The sequence below is a fragment of the Cupressus sempervirens genome, chromosome 5 (assembly GCF_028749045.1).
Source record: "Cupressus sempervirens isolate cs-2001-9-10 chromosome 5, ASM2874904v1, whole genome shotgun sequence".
NCBI lineage: Eukaryota > Viridiplantae > Streptophyta > Pinopsida > Cupressales > Cupressaceae > Cupressus > Cupressus sempervirens.
This window is the reverse complement of record NC_143122.1, coordinates 467,298,405-467,322,216: the sequence shown is the minus strand read 5'-3', so window position 1 is coordinate 467,322,216 and position 23,812 is coordinate 467,298,405. Positions and strand designations below refer to the sequence as shown.

At 36.3% G+C, this 23,812-nt stretch overlaps 1 protein-coding gene across 1 annotated transcript in view; it reads right to left on the bottom strand.

The window, feature by feature from the left end:
* Positions 1-4,162: 4,162 nt before the first annotated feature.
* Positions 4,163-23,812, bottom strand: part of LOC149556780 (uncharacterized) — an 80,513-nt gene continuing 60,863 nt past the window's right edge. The window contains exon 3 of the mRNA XM_089831307.1: positions 4,163-4,753. Within this exon, the coding sequence (XP_089687433.1) occupies positions 4,486-4,753 (268 nt within the window). The 3' untranslated portion in view covers positions 4,163-4,485. The remainder of the gene's footprint in view (positions 4,754-23,812) is intronic.

The window sequence follows — 23,812 nt, the reverse complement described above, 5'->3', positions numbered from 1 at the left end:
CTTAAGATTTTAAGTGTGATTAATCTTAATTAACTTAGTTGCATACACATAAAAGAAATAGAATGAACACAAGTGACACCAGGATTTAACGTGAAAATCCAATTTGGGAAAAGTCATTAAGTGCAACTAGTAATTGTTTTTCACTCTTCTGAAGTGAGTCATGTTAGGAGTCAAACATGTTAAAGGTTACAAAAAACACCGTTAGGTGTGACCCTGTTAAAGGATTTAATCACCCTATTAAGAGTGGTCTCGTTAGAGGTCTTTAGACACTTCAATCTAGAAATGCTACCTTCTTATAGGATTTAGCAAATAGTTGTTAAGCTAACTCTATTAAGAGATTGGATACACTGCTACAATGGTTAGAGAGTAACAATTATATGACCTAATTGTTGATGCAACTGAATTGTTGATTTCAGATCTTTATTCTGGCTTGAATACTTGATCCTTCTTGATTAGATAAAACTTTGCAACTTGGTCAACTTAGGATACTTTGTTATCCTTCCAATTCGCTTCCTTGGTTTATCTTTCCAACCCATGCTTCTCCTCATTTAATCCCACAACTTGACCTTATACTTATATCTTTTCCTTTGTCAAGTTGGCTTGAATATACTTACAAATTTTCAATATTCAACCCTTAAGTTGACTAGACTTAACAAATACATTCATTAAACTAAATATGTTGAATTAAGAAAGTCCTTCGTTAGTCGACCCAACTCAGTAGACACTAACTCTGAAATGATTTTCCTGTGTTAACCGAGTGAACTCGGTTAACACTACAACTTCATAAACTTCCTTTGGTAACTAAGTGAGCTCGGTTAACACTGGTTCCATGCCAACTTTCTTTTGTTAACCGAGTGAGCTCAGTTAACACTGAATTTATGTGAACTTCTCTTTATTACCAGAGTGAACTTAGTAGACACTGTCTTCTGAACTTGGTTTACTCTGGAATGCTCGGCAAACACTGGAAACTGTCTTCATCACATGAGTGAAACTCAGCAGACACTGACTAGTAAAGATATGACATTTTGTGTAACATCAAAGACAATATACAATTGATCAATTGTTTTCAACAACATATACCATATTTTATGAAGATTACCAGAGTTATAGAGGACGAATTATTTGGCGTAGTCAACGAGTTGGAATGTGCACTCTTAGACATATGCTCAAAAATGCTTACAGATGTTACAGTTAAGCGTGTAGACTGAAATATGGAGATATGGGAAAGTTATGTGATGTAATTTGGTTAAGCAAGTTTAAAGGAAGGTCAGAGACATGTTAAAGATGTTATGATCTAGATGGTGAAAACAAATATTCATTCTCTAAGGTTTGGCGAAGATTTTTCGAAAGATGTTCTATGTGAGCCAACTATTGCAAATATCTTTGCAAAAGAGTATAATTGTAATGTAACATGTAATGTAATATCTTAAATAAGTCCTATATTACTATTGTAAATTGTGAAAGTCTCAAAGCCAACTGAATATTTGTTTTGGGACTTGGTATAAAAAAAAGATTACTTCCTTGGTTGTAATTATTGTATACAGTCATATGCATTCTGATGTTTGGTTGTGTGAACGTGGATGCGAAGTTGTATTTGATCATAGCAAAGATTGATGTTATGGATGTACTGTGAGCTTCAAAGGAACTATATTGGCAAATGAGTTTTTGTTTAGCCAATTCAAAGATCTTGGATATGCTTATCTAGAAGATTGTCTTGTGAAGACTGCTTTTGAGACTATTTTGATAGTGGATTTAGTTGTCGTTTCTTTCAACTCCTAACAGGGTTGGCACAACTCCTAATAGGGTTGGAATCTCCTACCAAAGATTCAAAGTCTCCTGACAGGGACTCATATGTACTGATTGTATTCCATTGGCTCCTAACGGAGTCAATCCTTTCACAAAGAACTTTTATATTAGTACATCGCATTGTGGGCATCATTCCCATCGAAATTTTCCCTCTAATCGAGGGTTTCCCTAGTTCACATATATGGTGTTATTGTGCATGGTTATCTTTCTATAGTTGTTGCATCTATTGTTTACTTGTTTCAAAATTAATAAAGTATTTGAGAATTACATAACTTAACCCACCATCATTTAATTTGCAAAATCGTAGTTCTTTCAAGATAAAAAGCACATCTTACAATAATTCTTAAATTATTATTGCACAAGTAGATAAGCGTGTTTCAATCATGATATGTTTTTAAAAAGTTTACTATGCTCAATTTCAATCATGTTTTGGAAAAGTGTTTTGTGCTCAATTTCACTCATGTTTTGAAAAAGTGCACTATGCTTAACACCAATGGAGTTATCATTTAACTCTAATTATCATTAGAAGAAAAGGGGTGAACTTCTATTCTATATATCAAGTTTTTTTGGCCAATTAATGTTGATTTAGATTTATTACAATTCAAATAAAGTACTATACAAAGGAGTACAAAACAAGAAGGGCCAACCACCCAATAGAGAAGAGAGAAATGTACAACCCTATCTTTATCCACTAACTAATCCAACATGAGATATTCTGGAAATAATATTCCCCATCCACAGTACACCAACCTTACATTTAATGACAGCTCATTTGGTGAGGCAATGTGATACTCCATTCCACTCCTTAGGAATGTGAATAAAAGTAACCTATTCCAAAGAGACACAATCAAAAACTTTGTCTAGTAGCCAAAGCTAAGTGCCAAATGCTATCATTTAATTGTTGCTCATTCAACAGAGTTACAACCACCTGAGCATCAAAAATACATCATGGCTCAACAACATACAAAATGTCAAAAACCTCAATGTAATTATTTGTGTGAAGATCCATATTAATAGAGAAGATAAATTGAACATCCCTAACAATATCACACCCTAGACCACCAATACTAGTATGACTAGAAACTCCACCAAGAGTCATTATTGTTAATTTTCAAAACTCTGTGGAGGGATCCAATGACCCAATTTATCTTCCACAAGATATCTACATCTATTCCTCGTGACCATCCTACCACTCCCGACTCCAAGATAAGGATCATCTCCCTAGAAATAAAAATAGGATCTATTGTAGATATCATCTCCAAGATCAAAAACTCCAACCAAATATTTAAAACAAGTAAAAGTGGGTCCAAAAATCCAATCAATTTATAGAAAAGATGTCTTAAATGGAAACTTACCCCTACATAGGGTGGTCTTTTGTTGGACATTAATAAAATTATCTTATCTCCACCAAGAGTGTCAAATTTCTTTTGAGAAAGAGTACTTAAAGAAAAGATGAGAAACACTATCCTCACTATTGCAACATGAAGTACACAGCGACCAAGAAAAGGGACAGGCTAATCTCCCACAAAAATACATCAAAGACAACAATCACCTCTCTTTTTGCCAAATTCATGAAAACACAACGAAATTTTTCCAATGTTTTGCAATTTTTAACTACAAACTATGCAGATCATGAAGATCAAACGCTGAAATTTTTTAAAAAATTAATGATGTTTTCGATCTTTTGAAAATTGGTCAACTATACATTTTTGTGGGAGGATAGCCACATCCCCAAGAAAACCTCTCAAAAAGCACTTGAGGAAAAGATGAGAAACACTGTCCTCACTATTGCAGCATGAAGTACACAGAACGACCAAGAAAACCTTGCATACACAAATGATCCCAACTAAAAACATCAATTCTGAACCACCAGTCACATGAAATAGTCGCATTTGGCCCAAATAATTGAGTGGTTTAATACTTAATAAAATAGTCATTTGAATTATATTCATTTTAAATACCTTCCCGACTTTTTGTAACATTTGTTTACACAACAAATTGCACTTTTATACCGCTCTGAGCAAAAAAAATCACACATTTGTTGTTACAGAATAGCTAAGATAAAGTTGCTTAATAGAAAAATAAACAAATTAAGATTCTTAAAACTCGTCCATTTTTGTAATACTTTTAAGTATTAATAAATGATGATGCACTGAATTTCACTTGTTTTAGCCATATTCATCAAAATCTTTTTATCTACTCCAGCTATGAAATTATTACGAACTGGTGAAAGGCGATGGCCATATTCATCAAAATCTTTTTAAATACTCCAGCTTTGAAACTATTACGAACTAGTGAAAGCCGATCTAAAAGATGGTAATAGCATACTTCAAAATGTAACTTCCAAAACTGCATATTTCAATTAATGTGAAAAAATCATATTAAATTTAAGATTTGTTAAAAGATATACAAACTTAGGGAGCAAATTTGTTTTATAATGCATAACTCTGCTTCTAGCATCAACATATCTCATTATCACGAGGTCAACTGAACGTATCAGGTAAACCTAATTAATGTACAAAAGATCAACAGTCTGTTCATAGTAGAACGCCTTGAGTTACTTCATGTTGCGTGAGTATATTGTATAGCGCTCACAAAACTATACGAATGCAATCTTAGTAGGGTGCTCTTTTGAAAACAATATACATGGCAAAATCTTGGATATAGTTACAGATAGCGTTAAGAAGACATTCTCAGCTTTTTCTTTGGCAAAATAAGTTCATTGTCACTATCATTATCACTGTCTGATTGGCGGGACCTCTTTTTCTTGGATTTGAAAGAACCCTTAGCAACATCTTTGGTAGAACTCTTTACCGAATTTTGATGATTCTTCTTTGCAGATGCAGATTTTGCTGGTGATCCTGGCTTCAATTGAAGGGGTTTTTTCTGTTTTTTCTCAAAAGCCTTCTTTGCCTTCTCTGGTGTCAACAAACCGTGCTCCATCATCCTGTAAATAAACATTGTCAATCAGCCAGTAACTATAATGAAATATTAACAAGTAGTGAAAATCCCAATCTTTATAGAACATAGTTGAATTGAGTTGGCCAAGAATTACTTAATGTGCAATTATGTTTCGAGTGCTAATGACTATGTAGTGTTTATTTATTTTTTAATTTGCTGCATCATGGTCTACATGAAGGCCTCTGAACCAACTGTAGTGACTAATAAATGGTGTTTAGATTCTGTAGATGCGAGTCAGAATCAGCAAGCATTTTGGTCTTCTTGCCAAGAAATTCATATGAAAAAATGCAATGCAAGTTAGGATGCCTTGATTGGTGATCTACACCAAGATCAATGACCTATTTGCTTATCCTTGGACTTTGCACAAGAGGCACCCACAAAAGCTCAGCCAAATAGTTGGAGATCGGTGTATTTTACAATTTGCTTTACAAGGTTTTCTTCTCGGCACTATCCAGTCATTTGTTTAAGTGGATTGTAGCTTGGGTGAGACAGCATCAAAGTGATAATAGCCAAACGATTGCATGAAAGCCTAGGAAACTTGCTGCAACTCCAAGAGCTATGTGAAACACACAGTTTATAATAATCGGATGGAGTTTGCTGTTATTATTACTTATACTTCTCCAGAAAAAGCTTTATAAATTTTTTTAGAAACTTGAAAATCTCTCAAAAAAATAGCACTTTGGATCAAGATGCTCTTCACTAAGAAAGATTGTGTTCCTTAGCATGGGGTCACTGGACCCCACACTATGGAATGCACCTCTGTCATGGTGTGGATTCATACAGATTTGGAAAGGTTTAAGTTTATTCTTTTAAAGATGTCCAAAATTAGTCAGCAGCAGAAAATTCAGAGTTCTGTCTAAAGACCAAACCAGCAGAGAAGAAACAGTATCGCCACCAGATAACCAACAATTTCATCATGAAAGGTGAAATCTGGAATTTGAATCAACTGCTCAACTATTTGACTCCCAAATATACTCCTGGATCATTATAATGCACGAGGAGGATGTTCCAGAATCTGAATGGATTTAACTAAAGGAGGCTTGTATGCATGTTGTAGCAATCTGTGAGAACCCCTAATCTCACTTGCACAGTAAATTCACAACAGTAATTTGTCAAAACACTTTGCACGCTTGCTTCAGCTCATAAGTAAACCTCTGTTCTGCCGTTTGAAGCTATAGTTTGTGGTTCACTACGCTAAATGTGTTAAATATTTGCAGAGAGATTATGTTAATTAAACCACTGTCAGGTTCCCTTGCAAAATTGTGCCAATTTTCAACTTATTACACTTGTAATTTCGACAAAGGATGGGAATGCACTGAATTCTTCTGACAATAACTCCTTCCAATTCAGTCTCAGATATTGCAGTGCTACTATTCTTATGTTTCAAACTAAAGTACTTCTATATGCATTCAATCATAGATGCAACCACAAACTTACTGTATAAATTGAACAGAAAAATCCGAAAATATTATACATGGAAGATTGAGTGTTTCAGATTAATACCAAACTTTCTTCTTGTCTCATCAACAGCAACATACAGAAATGAGGCACAGCAAAAGTTCAAAAGACCGTTACAAAATAAACAATAGAAATAGAGTGCACCTTACAGGTACCTTCATTCAACAGCCAGCTGGAGAGGAACAAATAGCTGTCAAAGATGATATGCCTGTCTTCCAAATTGATTTCTCAGAGTTTGGGTGTTACACCAGGTACTGCCTTGTCTCGAATCATGGCACAGGAGCTCAGTGATTCCCATTACATTCCTTGCATGCTCTATCCACAACGGATACAAGGTACACTGTACTTAATGCCCAGGAGACTCCACTCTTAGCTGGTTCTGAACTCTTCTAAAACCAGTACAATAATTTCGTCTCCACCAAATAATTGACCTTCAGACCTTAATCACTTCCGTCCAAAATATAGCTTGATGTAGACCGTCTCCGTAACTCTAGCACTGAGTTGGATCCAATGATTCACATGATTAAATCTGATCTTCAAAACCTTATTCCAGGTCCAAATATAATCCTCAAGGCAAATAATATATTCCTCAGGGGTTGTGATGGAGCATATATAATTATTTTGCCCCTTTAAGTATATTTTGATCGGCCACCATCAAAGGAATGCTATTTTTTTTTAACTTTATAATGCCGATTTTAATATCAACAATTCTTTGATGCTAATATTTACACTCAACTGAACTATTTCCTTCAATGGAGCCAAATATTAATTAAAACACGCGATGCCATTAAACACTCAAAAGCCTTCAAATACAATAAATTGGGGCCATACTAATTTTCAGAATAAGACTTTCTTAAGGATAAGACTTAATGTATCAGCACAGACAAATTTAGGCTTTTCCCCATGTAGATATAAGCACAAAATACTTAAATTCAGAGGAAATCAATATTATTAGAGCTTGTCTATAAATTTGTGTCCATGATAGGCTTCGCAAATTTGGACACAAATTTGGCACCATGAACTCCATCGTGAATCCACTCCCAAGAAGATCCAAGATTTTGTCCAATTATTTTGAAAATCTACTGTTCTCCAAGATTCAGTTGATGTAATGAACATTTCAACCTGCATTGCAAAACCCTCATTTTATTAGAATTTTGCAGTGTAACACGGAACTTGTCCCCCCCCCCTCCCCTCAAAACCCACACACCCTGGTCAGGGACATCCCCACACATTGGGGACTTGGCATTCTCAAATCAAGTCCCCCCACCATTGTCTTCGCACAACCATCTCGCCGTCAAGGCATTCCACAAGCAAAAGTTGCAATTGTAGCACTTGTGATAGAAAGGGAGTTTACTGCCTGTCATAAAGGTCATTGCTACACACATACTACATGTGAATATTTCTAAATGTACGTAAATGTTTTTGTACTTGTTTTGATATCATGCTACTCATTGTAATTGTCTTTATGATATTATTGATATTCATGATGAGTACTATATATTTATCATATTACAACACCACCGGCTGCCACTCCCCCCCCCCTGCATCGTCAAATTGAAGCCATTTTTCCCCATGCCCATTGCTTGTGTTCCACTGCGATTTTGGTGAACCTTCTAGAATTTCCTTCATAAAGTAGCCTCTCAAACAAACTAGATAGCTTTACTAATTGAAGTGGCTTTTTAATAATATTTATTTTATTGGAGTCACTTTTAATTAAATAAATTAAAATAAAGCCATCTTTTTAGTGTTTAATAGATTAGGACAACTTAAAAATATTAATTTAATTAGTTTATTCCACCTAAAAGTGGGAATATTATAGTCTTCCCTTTCCAGAGATCAACTGTCAAGCAATTGGCACCTACATGCTGTAAGCAAATGCATGGATCCCTTATCAACCTTAGGAATATTGTTCTGCCATTCAGCTGAACTACTCTAATGCAAACATCACCATGCCCGGCGTGTGAAGCAACTCATCATGATCCATAAAAAATAGTGCACCAATCATGTGAATTCCAAGAACCCAAATCACCCCGTGTGTATACTCAATCAGATCAAAATCAACCTACAATGCGCTGCTATCATTAATGAGAACATCTTGTCTCCAACTCAGAACCTCACTCCAACTGAAGCCACAAGTACCTCTAATGTCAAATGATGATGGAAGCTCATCATTATGTGAACCTATATAACAGAAAGGATAGTACAAATCCCTCCAACTACTCCAACCAACTACCGCAAGTAAATGCCACTCAACAAAGAGGAACCATGATCCTGAATACCTGAAGCATACAACAGCTCCATATGCATTTTGAGGAAGTTGTGTATCAATAACTGCTCCAAGAGTGTCTTCATGGTCGAACAAATCTGAATCAGCAATGCCACCATTCACGAGTACTCCAACATAAGCTGGTCTAAAAAGATGTAGGTTCTACTGAGTGAGCCTGCAAAATAGATAATTCATCAAACTCATCATGTATGACCAAAGGCTCGACCAATTCTGCAGGATGGTTGTCTTCATCTCTATTTAAAGACATGACATTAGTGGATGGTCCACTAAGCATGTGCTCAACTATCCCATTTTCATCTACGATTTGAGCCTTCAATAGGCTCTCTAAAAGATGTGTTTGTTGCCTACAATGATTCTTGTAACTTAACCATTCCGTGATACGCTATAAGTGTTGTTTGGCTTGGGTAGCCAGCAACTTGGCCACCCTTACCTTCCTTAACCAATCATCACACATGCTTTGAGTCCTCTCTACATCTTTCATGGTATGGTATACAAAATCAGAACCTTTGCCGCTTGAATCCACAAAAAATACCTCATGTTTGACACCCTCAACTTGAGTGCCAATATTAAAAATTGCAACATCATTAACTTCATGTAACATAGGTGCTACCTCATAATTAGAACTGCTGTTGCCAAAATCAGAACAGATGTCATATTTGTGTTGGTAAACAGATTGTTCTTTATGATTTTAACTCTTAGATGCCCTAATTCATGAACAATAACTGATTACAACAGTTGGAAAGTTGCTTCTGAAAAGACTAACTTCCTTCTAAATTATTAGGTACAGCTCACTATTGCAGATTTGCAATGAATTTTGTTTATTTATAAATCTAAACAGGGTATGTTCTTAACCGTAGAACAGGAGAGGTAAACCAAGCAAAACCTATACAAGGTTCAACTCGGACTAGAAATGATTTAGAAAGTTAAGTTTATGGACTCACACATCTTATGAACTCATAAAACTTAATTATTCAATGGTGCATGCCAACTAATGCCAAACTAAACTAATTAGAAACATAAAATCTAGAGAAACTAAGATTAACTTGAAGGAAAAACACTTAAAAGGATCTCTTTGAACCTAAGGTGACAATACTTATCACGTTCAGCTCGCTGTCTCAAAACAGGGGAATGAAGCTCTGTTCGCTCTTTGTTTTAATCCAGATAAAAGAGAAAACTAAGAATTAATTACTAATAGAATGGAACAGAAAATAATTGATACAAAATACTATTCAATTGACTCTGCAACATCAAGTACTTCACACCAAAAATTAGCCGACCTTTTATTAATCTATCGTTTCAATACATATAGGATTCTGAGATACCGTTACAATGGAAGTTTAATCAATTCATCTCCTCAAAAGAATGATAAATGGCAAGGAACCAGTTTGTCGTATTATATTGATTATATCAAAATGTGAAAGAGGCGGAATATGAATCACTTCGCCTTCTTTCCTTTTTCTACTTTTGCTCTATAGGCCTTAGCAGCAACAATAATTGGAATTAATTCTTCATGCCTTTGTATATGCACATTGGTATATCTCAAGAGCCATCTAGAATGTTCTAGCCAAATCTTTGGCGGCATTCAATCTGTCTTGCAATTTCTCCATGGCCACCTGTACGCATCTGCCAAGTTTCTAGAGTTCGAAAACTCTGTTCTGGTACCCTGAAGATATGCTTGTCACACTATCTATAAAATTAGAGAAATTTGTCTGCATGACAGTTATCCCAATTATTCCTTTTCCTTGCCCACTGTTCTATGAATCTATATGCAGTCCCTTCAAGAGTTCGTAATCTTTGTCTTGATCTTTCTTTACCTTATCTTCAATCTTCTTTAGGCCTTTTTCTACCGCCAAGATCATTTCAGACTTGAACTGCATGCTTTGTAGCCACTCGAATAAAGGCTCATCTCCTTTGGGCAGAATTTTTGCTTCAACAACCTCCTTTGGTTTCATGTGGATGATCATCTTCAATAGAGGTATGCAATCATCGCTCTTAGTTCTCTCTACGGCCAAGGTATTTCTATTAGATGAAATGTTATCTTTCTCTGTTTCTAGTCTTAAGATAACATTTCCAATTTGCTCTATAATGGAGAGCCCTTCTTACTTAAGCTTGTCACTCCATTCTTTACCAATCTGACCAAAATGCTTATCTTCTTGAAGCTGGGAGATAAGTGCTTGAACATCTACGGCAGTAGGATTACTAGTCATGGGCATCCCAAAGATGCTCGCCAACGGAGTGACCAATTGTCTGATAAACCCGTTCAATTCTTCTATCTCCGCCTTCATCCTAACCTTTGACAATTTAAGGTTCTCCAATTGTCCTTCAATTACCTCATTTGTCGACTTCCACAAGCCAACCTTGGTATCATGTCTGGCTTCCCCAAGATCTATTGAATGCAAAGTAAAGTCATTGGTAGACATATCTTCAATTCTTTCGTCTTTGGTGGGTTTCGCAATCTCCATTATTAGGTGCCCTGTTTCCAGGTCTTGTCCAAAAATAGACAAGGCCTTCTGCTTCTTGACCTTACTCAATGCAGATCTAGAGCGAACCACAAGAGATAAAGTATCCTTGTTGGAAGCCCCTTCATCCTTTCTCTTTCTTGTCGTCGGTAGAAATTGTGTATCGGTCGACAGGTCCCTTCGGAAAGGAAATTGTGTATCAGCCGACGAGTCCCTTCGGAAAGGAAATTGTGTATCAGCCGACGAATCCCTTCGGAAAGGTTTTTATGTAACGACATGTATGTGGCCGACGGACTCCTTCGGAAAAGTTCTTCGGAAAGTATTTATAACCCCTTTGGGAAGCATTGTATTCATCTTATCAGCAGATCATATCTTACCATCGAAGTATAATGTACTGTGGGCATATGCGAATAATAATAAGAGTTCTGTTGTTTGCTGTTCATGTTCATTATTTGTGTGCAATTCTTAATTAACCTATGCGGTAAACATTTCTCTTCTTCTCCAGAGTGTCCTCCAACCAAGAATCAATGCCTATCACCTTGGAAGTCATCCCGAGAGAATCTATGCTGAACATCTTCTTCTTGATTGGAGTAGCTGCTCTCATCATCAAAGAGAAGGGATTCTTTGGAGTTTGTGAAACAAGTTTCGAAGAGTCTTGGCCTTTCTCTGCTTCCGCATTCTTTTTGGTTGCTCCGCCTAACTCAGTGGACTCGCTATCACTACTTCCTCCATCTCCTAAGTCCACTACCTGCACATGAGGGCTATTGGGTAGGAGAAGTGCAGCGCTTGCAGATGGAACTGGACTATTATGAGGTGAGGGAACTAGAGTAATAGCACTGTCTTTTGGTTCATCCACCTTCTTCTCTGCTTCTAGTTGGGCACCAATCACTGGGAGTGAGCAATCTTGACAAGTCTTAGTCGTAGGGATGTTTTTGTCTACAGGTTGATCACCTCCATCTAATGGTTGAGTTGGTCCTTGAGTTATAGCCAAGGTTATACCTAATGTGCCACCTTGGGAGGAGGAAGGAGCTGTAGCTACTGGGGAACCTCGAGCAGATGTGCTTTTACTTCGACTTCTTCTTGTTGTGGTCCATTCGACCCACTTCCCAGTCCTCTTGATGATTCTGGCCATCATGACGTCTAGCTCTTCTCCAGCATCTTCATAAGGCTTAGAGCTGATAGGAGTGCCCCTTAACTTTGTCAGATATGTATTACTGTACATATTTTGCCTGTCATATTCTACTCCTTCAACATCAATATTAATTTGATACAATTTCACTTGATCCGTTGTGAATCTGGCAGAAGCACAATCTCAGCTCTCAAATTCATCTTCACAATCTGCCCAATAGTCTTCAATCATGGTGATGTGTTTGATCACGCTCCCAATCTGCAACACCCTTGCATACCCATTTGGGTCAAACATAGGTCTTAAGACCTCATACATCTCCAATTTGTATTTCATCTTGAACGCATTCAGTATGTTCTTTGCATCAAAATGGGACTCACAACTGAAAGCTCCCACCTTCATAGGGAACTCATATCCCTTCTTCAAACTCCCACTCAGCACGTTTACTTGGATTGCTTGCCTCACGATCTCGATCAGCATAATCATATCACTTGGATATCTCAGCAGCTTCAAGGGGAATCCATCAAAAGCTACAAGATGCAAATATGAAAAAGATGAGAATTGGATGAAATAGCTTCCGAACTGACTAATAGCCACCATTGCTTCTAGACTGAATCTCCTCTCTGGGCAACCTTGGAGCTCCTTGCAAATTCTCATTGTAAATGCATCATTAACTCTTATATATTCTGCATAACTATTTTCCAGTTGCAAACATGGGTAGAACTCATAAGACTTTACATCATTAGGGAAATTTTCTACCCTTGGGAGGCTTGGCCACAATTGTAGAGAAGCTAACATGTAAATGAGAAAGGAGGACATATAGAATGTGTTATAGAACTTTGCAGCACAAAGGGCATTGGAGAGATTCTCGCTTACCTTGTAGGCCCAATCAATGTATTGGGTATCAGAACAAATAACTTGCACTAGGAAGAAGTATTGTTCAACAAAATTCAAAACTTCTACCTCACCTTTCAACCTGTGCAAAAGGACCAATATATCGACGATCTCAAGCTTGAGATTAGTACCAAATAGAGTCTTAGGGACCTTACTCTTGGCGCCTCGTGGCTTTTGAAACCATGATTGCATGATCTCCTTTCTCCAAGTCATCTTCTTGGCGAAGAATTCAGAAACGGCTCCTCTAACTGTTAAATCTGAAAACTCCTCCTGTTCAAGAACTCTGAGGCAATTTACCACAATTTGCCCATCAATGGAGATCAAAACTGTGTCATCTGGCAGTACAATTTGTCTGGTGTTCAAGTTGTAATGATTTATGCATTCGTAGATCAATTCCAGAGCTTGGACCGCCACTAGGAAACCAGCTGCCTCATCTAGCCTGCATCCTCAGAGCTTCTCAGTTATGGGATCAATTGGCTTCGATCTCAGTCTCTTCTGAAAGTCTTGCATATCATAGAAACAAAGAGAGGTGTCCGTGAAATTCTGCAACACAGACTTGATTCCATTTAGCCCATCAAAACCCGCAAATCTAGTTGCCATTTTGTTTGGAGATGAATTTCGAATGTAGGAAGCAAAAGGAATAGCAAATGCACAAAAACTAGCTTTTGAAAAAGTTGTGCAATTTAACAGAATAATAGTTCAGGAAAGAGTGGTAGTTTTTGTAACTGTTCATCTTTCCATCTATATAGGAACTTCAATTCATCCGTTGATCTCTAGAATTTGCACCACCCAAATGAATTGAAGGAGAGGTCCGTTGAAACAGTAAATGCAAGGTTTTAACAGATATCTCAGTGTCTTTTCACTGTTTCATTGGTCCAACGGTAACTTTCTATCCTCTCATACTTACTTTCCCATTTCTCATTAAGTTTCGAGAAGTTATGAATAGAGTACTCCATAAGAAAATATCCACCAAATCGAATTCTTCTTAATAGATCTTTCCCACAATGGTTAGATTGTTTCCATTATCATCTCAAGATGTTTCGCGTACAATTTGTTGGTACCATCTGCTTACGGACTTGATTTTCTTTAAAATGTGGAAAATTGTCCTCATGGGTTGAAAACCTGCCGAGGAGAAGACAATTTTCATTTCTCCACTCAGGCTTTCCTTTTAACTTTTTGTTTTGACTTATTTCTTCCTTTGGGTTCGAAGATGTCCATAAGGAGTGTGGAGCTTCATTAGGGACCCACCTTTTGTTTCCTTTCCTTTAGAATTGCCTTTTGCGGAAAACAAACTTCATGGGTTGAAAACCTACCGAGGAGAAGGCGAAGTCCATATTCATACAAGCTTCTCTTTTCATGGAGAAAATGATAGGCCGCAAGCAAATATAACTCTTGTGAATGATTTTTACATGTTTCATGAATCTCCATCGAATTAGGCACTAGACTACCCATAACATCCCTCGACACAAAGAAACAACCATCCGGCTACAAAATGTGGAGAAGGGGGAGATGAAAAATCCGATGAAGACTCCCTCCACTTAAGGGGACTTAGACTTAGACTACACCTAGGACTTCGCTAAAGCACAAATTTCCACTTTACAAATTGATTAGAGGATGAAAAGTGGGGCAACAATTTGTAACATTTCCATGCAACTCTTCTACCTCCACGCCTTCATCAAAGGACCCTTCAAGTCCTTCCTTTGAGTGTCCACTTTTTGCCATCGCCATACTACATTGTTTTCATCGAGTGTGGAAGACTTGAAGTTTGAAATTCTACTACATAAAATGAAGAGTGTGCTATGCCCACCTCCTCGCCAAGCTTACTAATGCCATCTCCTTTTCCTCTCAAGGCTTGACAAAGTATCTCACCAAGTGTGAGACAATCTCTATCTCCAAGTACGTCTAGGCTATTTTATTTTCTATTACCAAGGCCTCATTGAGATCATGTAAGTCAACAAGAGATGGACCTCTCTCAAAACCATCATGATAGCCTTAAACTTTCCAACAAAAATTTGTCATAATCTTATGAACATAATCAAATTGGTTTAGAACTGCCATGATCATACCTTCATTCACCCTTATTTGACTTTCCAAAGGATAACTTATAAGACTCACCTCCTCTAGGAAAAAAAAAAACATTTTTGTCTTCATAATCATACACCTCCAAATTATGTGAGCTAATAGGTATATGAAGAAAATTGAATTGATATGACAAAGTGGTTGGCTGTCTTGAATGCCATCTTCTGATTTTTCATATGTAGGAATTGTGTCATCATGGGAATTATCTAACAAACTAGAAGATGCATTGTGATCACCCAAAGAATCCTTTCGAATCCATATTAATTGCATGCGAACACAAGTTGTCAACAACGCCCTTTTGGGTTAGTTTTATTACCTTGTGCTCTTCTTTACTTGCTGCTACGAAATCAGATTGCAGGTGGTCAGCATCTCCAACTTTTGTCATACGTTTATCAATCCACATCTGGTGATCCTCAATGAATCACCCATGTGCTGATAGACGGCTGCTGATTGCATTTAGAAAATCGAAATTGTGATCCCTCTTGTCCATCCTTATCACATCCCCAGGAAATGCTATTCGATGCTGTTGAAGGTCACATGCTGCCCTTGCATCTTGGGACTCTGACAAGCTTCCTCCTTGAATTAGACTATCATCCACACAAGCTTAATCTATGCTAATTTCAAAATCACCAACAAAGAATTTTGAGCAATTCTCACCTGAAGCTATTTGTTCACCATTCTCTTTCTTGCTCTTTTTGGGATACCCTGCAACCTATGAATTAGGTTTATCTTCATTTGCAGTCTCCTTTTTAGATTCTCCCTCAAGTGTTGGTCCAATATTTGTTTTCCAATCGCCTACTTAAATGAAATCGCCAACATATTTTTCTTCAATGGCTGCTTTGTAACTTTGTTCACTTCTAGGATGATTAGTGACTGTTAAGAGCTCCTAAAAATTTCTGCAAGCTTCTCATGCAAATAGATCATGAGCTACCGTATGGTATTGTTGCTTTGCCAAATCAGTCTTATTGTGTAGCCTTGGATGTAGGTCCACGAAATCAATGAAAGGCAGATCTCTCTTAAGTATCATATTCCTCAAACATACTAAGTATTCCCTTTTATCTTGTAGCATTGATTTCTTACTCAGATTTGGATGACTTGCTAGAATTCCTAAAGTGTCCTCAAAGAGATTCTTCATGGTGCTACAAATTCTTAGCTAACCTTTGCTATGTTTGAGAAAGATCCTTTCTCATATTTTCCATACTAGGAATCCTTCCCATAATTCACTCACTCACTGTCTACAAATACACTCTTACTGATTTTATGATTTATCCAACAAGATGGCAGCCTCAATGCTCTGATACCACTGTAAGAACCCCTAGGCTCACTTGCACATAAAATTCAAAACAGTAATTTTGTCAAACACTTTGCATGAATACTTCAGCTCATAAGCAAAACTCTATTCTGCTGTTGAAGCTTATAGATTGCAGTTCACTGGGTTGAGTGCATTGAATATTAGCACAGGGATTATGTTAAACCACTGTAAGGCCCCCTAGCAGAAGCAACTCCATTTTCAACTTATCACACTTGTAATTTCAAAAAACAAATGGAACACATTAATTCCTTCTAATTCAGAATCTCAGATATTGCTGTACTATTATTTTTATGTTTTAAACTACAGTGCTTCTGTATCATCCATTCAGTTTTAGATGCAACCACTAACTTATTTAAAAATTGAACAGGGAAGTATCATGCATTGAAGATCGAATGTTTCAGTTAATATCAAATTTCCTTCTTGTCTCATCAACAGTAACATGTAGAAATGAGGCACAGCAATTGTTCAGGGGACCATTATTAAATAAACAACAGATATAGAGTGCACCATACAGGTACCTTTATTCAACAGCCAGCTGGAAAGAGGAACAAATAGCTGTCAAAGATGACATGCTTGTCTTCCAAATAGATTTCCCAGAGTTTGAAGGCCAGACCAGCTATTGCCATGTCTCAATTCAAGATACAGGAGATCAGTAATTCCCATCACATTCCTTGCATACTCTATCCACAATGGATACCAAGTACACTGGTATTAATTCCCAAGATACTCTGTTCTCGGCTGGTTCTGAACTCTTCTAAAACCTGTGCAATAATTTCTTCCCATGACTGCTACACCAAACAATGTTTAGCATCTTCCTTCATAGCAAATATAAATTTACCTTCAGAACTTAATCACTTCCGTCCAAAATATAGCTTGACATAAGCTGTATCTCCTTAAATCCAGCATCATGTTGGCTCCAACGATTCACTGGATTAATATTTGGCCTTCAAAACCATATTCCAGATCCAAATGTATTCCTCATGGCAAATAATATATTCCTCGGGGGTTGCCATGGTGCACATATCAACAATAATAAACTTTGTTATTACATAGCCACTTAAGTAACATTTTGATCAGCCAGCAACCAAGGAAAAAAAAATTTAACTTTATAGTACCAATTATAATTCAATTTTTTGATGCCAATATTTAAAATTGGCTGAACTGTTTCATTCAACAGAGCTAAATACTAATTAGTACTCATGATGCCATTAATCACTCGAAAGCCTACATAATACAATAAATTGGGGCCTGTACTAATATTCAGAATAAGACTTTTTTTTAGAATAAGGCTTAATATATCAGCTAGGACAAAATTAATCTTTTCCCGAGTAGATATAATCACAAAATACCTCAATTCAAAAGATAATCAATATTTTGGAGCTTATTTGCAATTGTCTCCATGAGAGACTTCACAAATTTGGCACAAGTGTGAACTCCATCACAAATTCACTCCCAAGAAGAACAAAGTTTTCATCCAGCCCTTCTAAAATCTGTTGAGGATTTGCATCCTCAGAGATTCAGCTAATGCAAATGCATTAGACAATTTTATCAAATTCAATAATTATTAATAATACCTGAACATTTCGACATGCATTGCAAAACCCTCCTTTTAAAAACAATTTTGGTGAACCTTGTAGAATTTCCCTCATGAAATAGCTTCTCGAACAAGCTAGCGAGCTTTATTAATTAAAGTGACTTTTTAAAGATATTTATTTTATTGGAGCCACTTTTAATTAAATTAATTAAAATAAAGTTATCCTTTTAATATTTAATTTATTTGGACTAACTATAAAATAATTAATTTATTCCACCAAAATCTGGGGAGATTACACAATGAAAATAGGAGAAATCTAGTTGATTATTGAATTTTGAGCTTGATAAGAGCATACAAGCGAAACCCCAGTTATATCTACTCTCTGTACTTGCTCTTGGTGAACACTAAGTTACACATGCAATTGCTACTACCAAGCTGGTTTTCTACCTCTGGGGACTTTCGAGGACGTGAATTTTAAGTAATTGATTTTTTCCTTCCATTTCCAGCACTCAGTTTTCTTTGCTTTGATCTTTCATTCCTCGAAGCACTGTCATTTGTTCAAACAAGTAGCGCAATAGTACTATTTTTGTTCTAGTAATTTCAAATTAGTGAATTTGGGAAATTGCATATTAGAGAAGAGTTCACAGAAAAATTGGAATGTGGCAAAATGTAAGAAGCAAATCCAATGGTTGAGCATAAAGCAAGACAAACTCAGCAACATGAATAAGTGTTTGCAGCCACATGAGAACAAAACACTCAAAAACCATACCCTGCATCAAAAGGATGCAACTGGAGAGAATGCTATGGTACATATTAATAAATGTGCTGATGTGGAAAGAATGGACTATGATAATAGAATGTAGACAATGTTGTGCACAAATATAACCACTGGCAAGTACCTAACAAGTCATATGCCATTTCAATTGGTATATGGAAAAGAAGCAATCATTCTAGCATGATATTATATTATTTATATGTCATACCTACACGTTGCTCAAGTTGTGCACTTAGTGAAAATGAATCACTTCGCACAACAACACTAGAATTGATGTACATGGATGATAAAAGATATTTTGTCCAATGGGATCAATAAGTGGAAGCATAAAGACATCAATCACCATACAAAGCATAAGACATTTTCAGTAGGGAGCTGATGATGCAAGTCAAGATTTGAGAACCTTATTAAGGACTGACAATTCAAACAACACAGTACAAAACAATACAACAATTCAAATATAGAGATAAAATCAAGGAACCATTCAAATCTTCATTGATTCTGAGCAATATAATAATTACAGCAGCCTACAAGCCTACACTTGCAACCTAGGACTCTGACATCAAAACTTTAAAGACCTTACAATATTCGGAAGAAAGAACTTTTACTAGACCAAGCAATGATCACAGTGATATCTAGGGAAGTGTACTTCTAAATGAAAAAAAGGAGAGTAATACTAATGGGCTTGTTACAATCCGTGAGGTAGGGAAAACCTTCTAAAATAGGCAGCTTCTTGAAGTTCACAATTTTTCAATAAGGAAGTAAAAACAAACCTAGATCCTTCAAGACATATCACAACTTTGACCAAGATCCCAAGTATTAGTAACCAACCACATACAATGGTGCAAAATTATGCCCTTCATACTCAAATTCAAATTCAAAAGTGGACTTCAAGATTAGAACAAGATGTCGTTTTGTTAACAAGCCTCCAAGCATTCACCAATGAAGAGATATGAACATGCAAGCTACCACAATGAAGTTTCAGCAAGTCATGAAAGGCGAAAAACCATCTACTTTCCCACACATTACCATCAACTCAAGAAGAACTAAAAGAGACCTCTAAGAATAAGTATAGCAAGATTATACATGAGAACAATTAGAATCATATAAGAGAAGTCACATTCTAACTCACAATGCACAGAGAGAAACCTGCACAAAAGAGAAAACCCAAACAAAAAAAAACAAAAAACTAAAAAAATTGTCCATGCAAGATTGTTAATGGGCCAAGAGTGTTCCTATGTTATGAGTCAAGCTCTAATGCATTACTCCAACTATGACAAGCATTTGAGTTCTAATGTGTTAAACCTAGCAAGTTCCTAGAGTATAATGCAGTTTCTTAAAGGTTATTCATTCAGGCTTAAACCCTAGACCCTGGCAAATAATCTAATACTTTACTTTCTAATTTTCCACTGACTTACCCAACCCAGGCAAGCTTTTAAGTTATCTCTTTATGTTTTTGGTGTCGTCTAGCAACTAGCCTCTTCATCCTAGTGATCATTTCAGCCCATTAACCACATGCATTTATGTGATGCCTTAAATTTTCTTTTAGTGTGCTTCTATGGTGGTTTCGATTGTTAACTAGCCAGCATCCACATGTCATGACCTTATCAAACATATTCTAATTGAATAAGTTGTCCCAATTGCGTCAAACTCATATTCAATTAAAAATGCACCAAGTTCTTTGCAGTTTGAATGTAAAAAGACCAAACTTGTTGAAGTTGCACTAATGCGTCATATAATCAAATGCTTTTCCCTAGCCTCATGCTTACTTGATGAGTTATGCAACATCACCCATAAGCGGCAAGCTTACGTTCATAGTGAATTCCTTCAAGTATAGTGCAGTTTCTTGATAAAAGCAAAAGATAAACATGCACTGTTACGGTATGTTGCCACATGGCATTTGCTCAAGTTGGCCTGAGAAAATGCTTTGATTGTAAAGGAACGAAAATAAGAGTGATTAAGCACCACATGTCATTCCAAATATCTTCATCAAAGTAAATTTATTAAAAGCATTTGTAAGCAAATATGACCAAAATCTAGGGCTTTACTGAACGACAATGATGGTCTTTAATGAAATTATTTAGGGCTTATTCATGGGAAATGCTCAATTCGAGTATACCTTCCAATTATCTATAGGTTTCAACTACCTATGCAAATAGTACAATAGGAATAGGCAAAGTTACATGGTAATATGGCTCCCACACTAAAATAAAAAGACCTCAACTAGAATTTCAATCAAATTTGCTAAAAAAAAGCTGATCCAATTAGTTTAGATATGATTAAAGATTATTTATCAATAACCTATCATGCTCTATGCCATTTTTAAATAGTGGATGTTAAATCTCAAATGCCTATCCACTTGATGATGAAGCAACAGATGTTTGGCATAGGGAATTGAACAAAAGCTTTGACTGTCCCAGCTCCGCAAATAGGTTCACAGAGGATTAATGATCATTAAAGGTGGTGATAAAATGTTACATTTCAAATGATTTGTCCATTGTTGTTTCATCTCCTCATATACAATGGAAGGCAAACATGGAATGTTGCAATGCAATTGAAAGCGTATGATGTTGAGGGAGTTTCACCACCAATTGAACGATGGGCATACATTTGCAATGTACATTGTCAATTTACAAATTATGTGGTATATAAAACATGTTCTATGCTAGTAATTCTAAATCTAGGAATTTAAACCAACCCACGGTCTGAAAGGGTGATGAAAATTTTGAGGTCAACAGGAAAGCACCAAGAGGTTGGATTTAATTATAGTTGCGGTGATTGGTTTCGACATTCGAATACAACAATTGTCCAAGTGTATGGTGCCTCAATGCAGCTATATATATTACTAAGTGTTGTGAGGTTCTCACATGATCGCCCCAAAATTTTTGGGACCCCCCATTTTCTTGATTGCCTTGGCAAAAAATTTTGACGTTGTCCAAAAATTTCCGATTTTAGAAAAAAATTCGCCTTGGACACCTTCAGGCCAGGAGGGAGAAGGTTAGATTTGTTTTTCAACAAGCTTTAACTTGATTTTTTGGAACTAGTAATTTTATCCTTAGGCCGAACAAATTTCAAAGACAACATTTTCTCGATAATTTGGACTATACTTGGCAAGATAAATTCATAAAATTTTGGATTTAGATGGTTTTTATTTTGAAAATTGGATGTAATTATATAATCTTTAGCATTTTCAAAATAAATTTTTTAGATTTAATTGTTTCGGAAAATTTTTATTTTTTGGTGAAAATTTGATTTTGTGATGGTGAAATCAAAATTGAAAAATCGATTTTAGATTCTAGAGAAATGATTTATTTTTGATAAAAAATTAAAACTGCATTGTTAAATCAATTTTGGATTAAATTGCAAAAATTGGTGTTAAATAGGTTAAATTTGCCTTGAAGATTTTAAAATCTTTTAAGAAATTGGCAAATTAAAATTGGAAAATCGATTTTCGCTTGCCAAATTTGATTTTAAATGATATTTTAATTATCAAAACATCATTAAATGAAAATGTTTAGCATCTCCAAGGCTTTATTAATTTTATTTTTGCAATTTTGGTCTTAACCAACAATTAAAAATGCAAAATTTCACTATGGAAGAGGTAATTTTAATGATGCATTTAAATCTGGGCCAGAATTGTGCACTAATTAAATTTTATCTCTCCCAAGGCTAGTCGGCCAGCTAGGAGGAATGTGTGGAGTTGGGTATAAGAAGGCTTTCCCCTTCCTTCATTTCTCATTTCACAAACAGGTCTCTTCCTTTCTTTGGCAATTTTGAGGCAGCCTTCTTCCATTCTTGGCGATTTTTCTTTGCAAAGGGAGAACATTTCCCAGACTTAGAGATTTTTGCAAGGAGCAGATTTTCATGTTTGAGGTCTGATTTTTTCTTCCATAGAGAGCTGCGATTTTTGCCCTAGCCGAAATTTGTGGAGCCAAACTTTGTAGAGCTGAAATTTGTGGAGGTCTAATTTTCCTAGGTTGGACGATTTTTGTTGATGAAGAAGTACATGATCAAGGACCTGATTTTTGGCAAATGCATGGGCAATTTCAAGAGGACTGAATTCCAATTTCTTCCACTAGGTCATCATTATTTGCAAAAGGCTTGAAATTCTTAAGTCTGATCCAAACTTCAAAGAAGACCCGACTATTGGTAAAGGTGAATTCAATTCATTCTAGAGCTGAAAGGTGGTCCTTAAGCGAATTTCTCTCCTTGTTCTTGTCTAGTTTTGTTTCTCTTGGTTCTTCTTGCATTCATCATCCACCACTTCATCATCCCATCTATAGGTTGAAAATTGGAGAGATAAGTGTAGAATCCATGATAGGACATTTGGGGAAGCAGAAATAAACTAGCCCACCCTAAGAATGAAATTGGGATATACAAGTGTAGTCTATCCTAAGGCGATGAAGAGGCAAAAATAAGTGGTAGTCCCACCCCTAAGTTGAAGATTGGAAATTGATAAGTGTAGTATTAGGACTTGGCGAGACAGAAATAAGTTAGAATCCATCGATAGAAAGAAGGTTGGAGATCGATAAGGATAGTCCATATCACTTAGAACGAAGGGGCAAAAATAAGTGTTTAGGATGGTAGATGTTAGTGCAAGCAAAAACCCTAAGGGAACAAATACTAAGAAAAACAAAGAGGATATGATGCCCAAAACCACCTTCTCAAAAATGAGGCAAATTACCGATACCAATATTGGTACAGTAAACATAATACAAGTAAAGGACAGACTAAAGGAAGGACAATCTGCCCAAAACCACCTCAAAAATGAGGCAAATTACCGATACCAATATTGGTACAGTGAACATGATACAGGTAAAAGATAGACTAAAGGAAGGACAATCCCCCATGGCAAAGAAGATTTACAAAAGTGGAATTGTACACACAGCGGCCTTCCCTCCTACCTTGCCTTGCCTAGAATTGGTTATGGAATGTGCATCCAAGTTTGATTTGGTTAGTAAATCCATCATCTTTGATGATGGGAAGAGAGTGTTGGCCAACATCGGCGGACAGGTGATCAAAGAAGCATTTAACATCCCCCAATACAAAAGTATGACAGTAGTAATGATGGACTAGGCGGCCAAATCATTTCAAGATAACCAGGAGGCTTATTTCATGCCT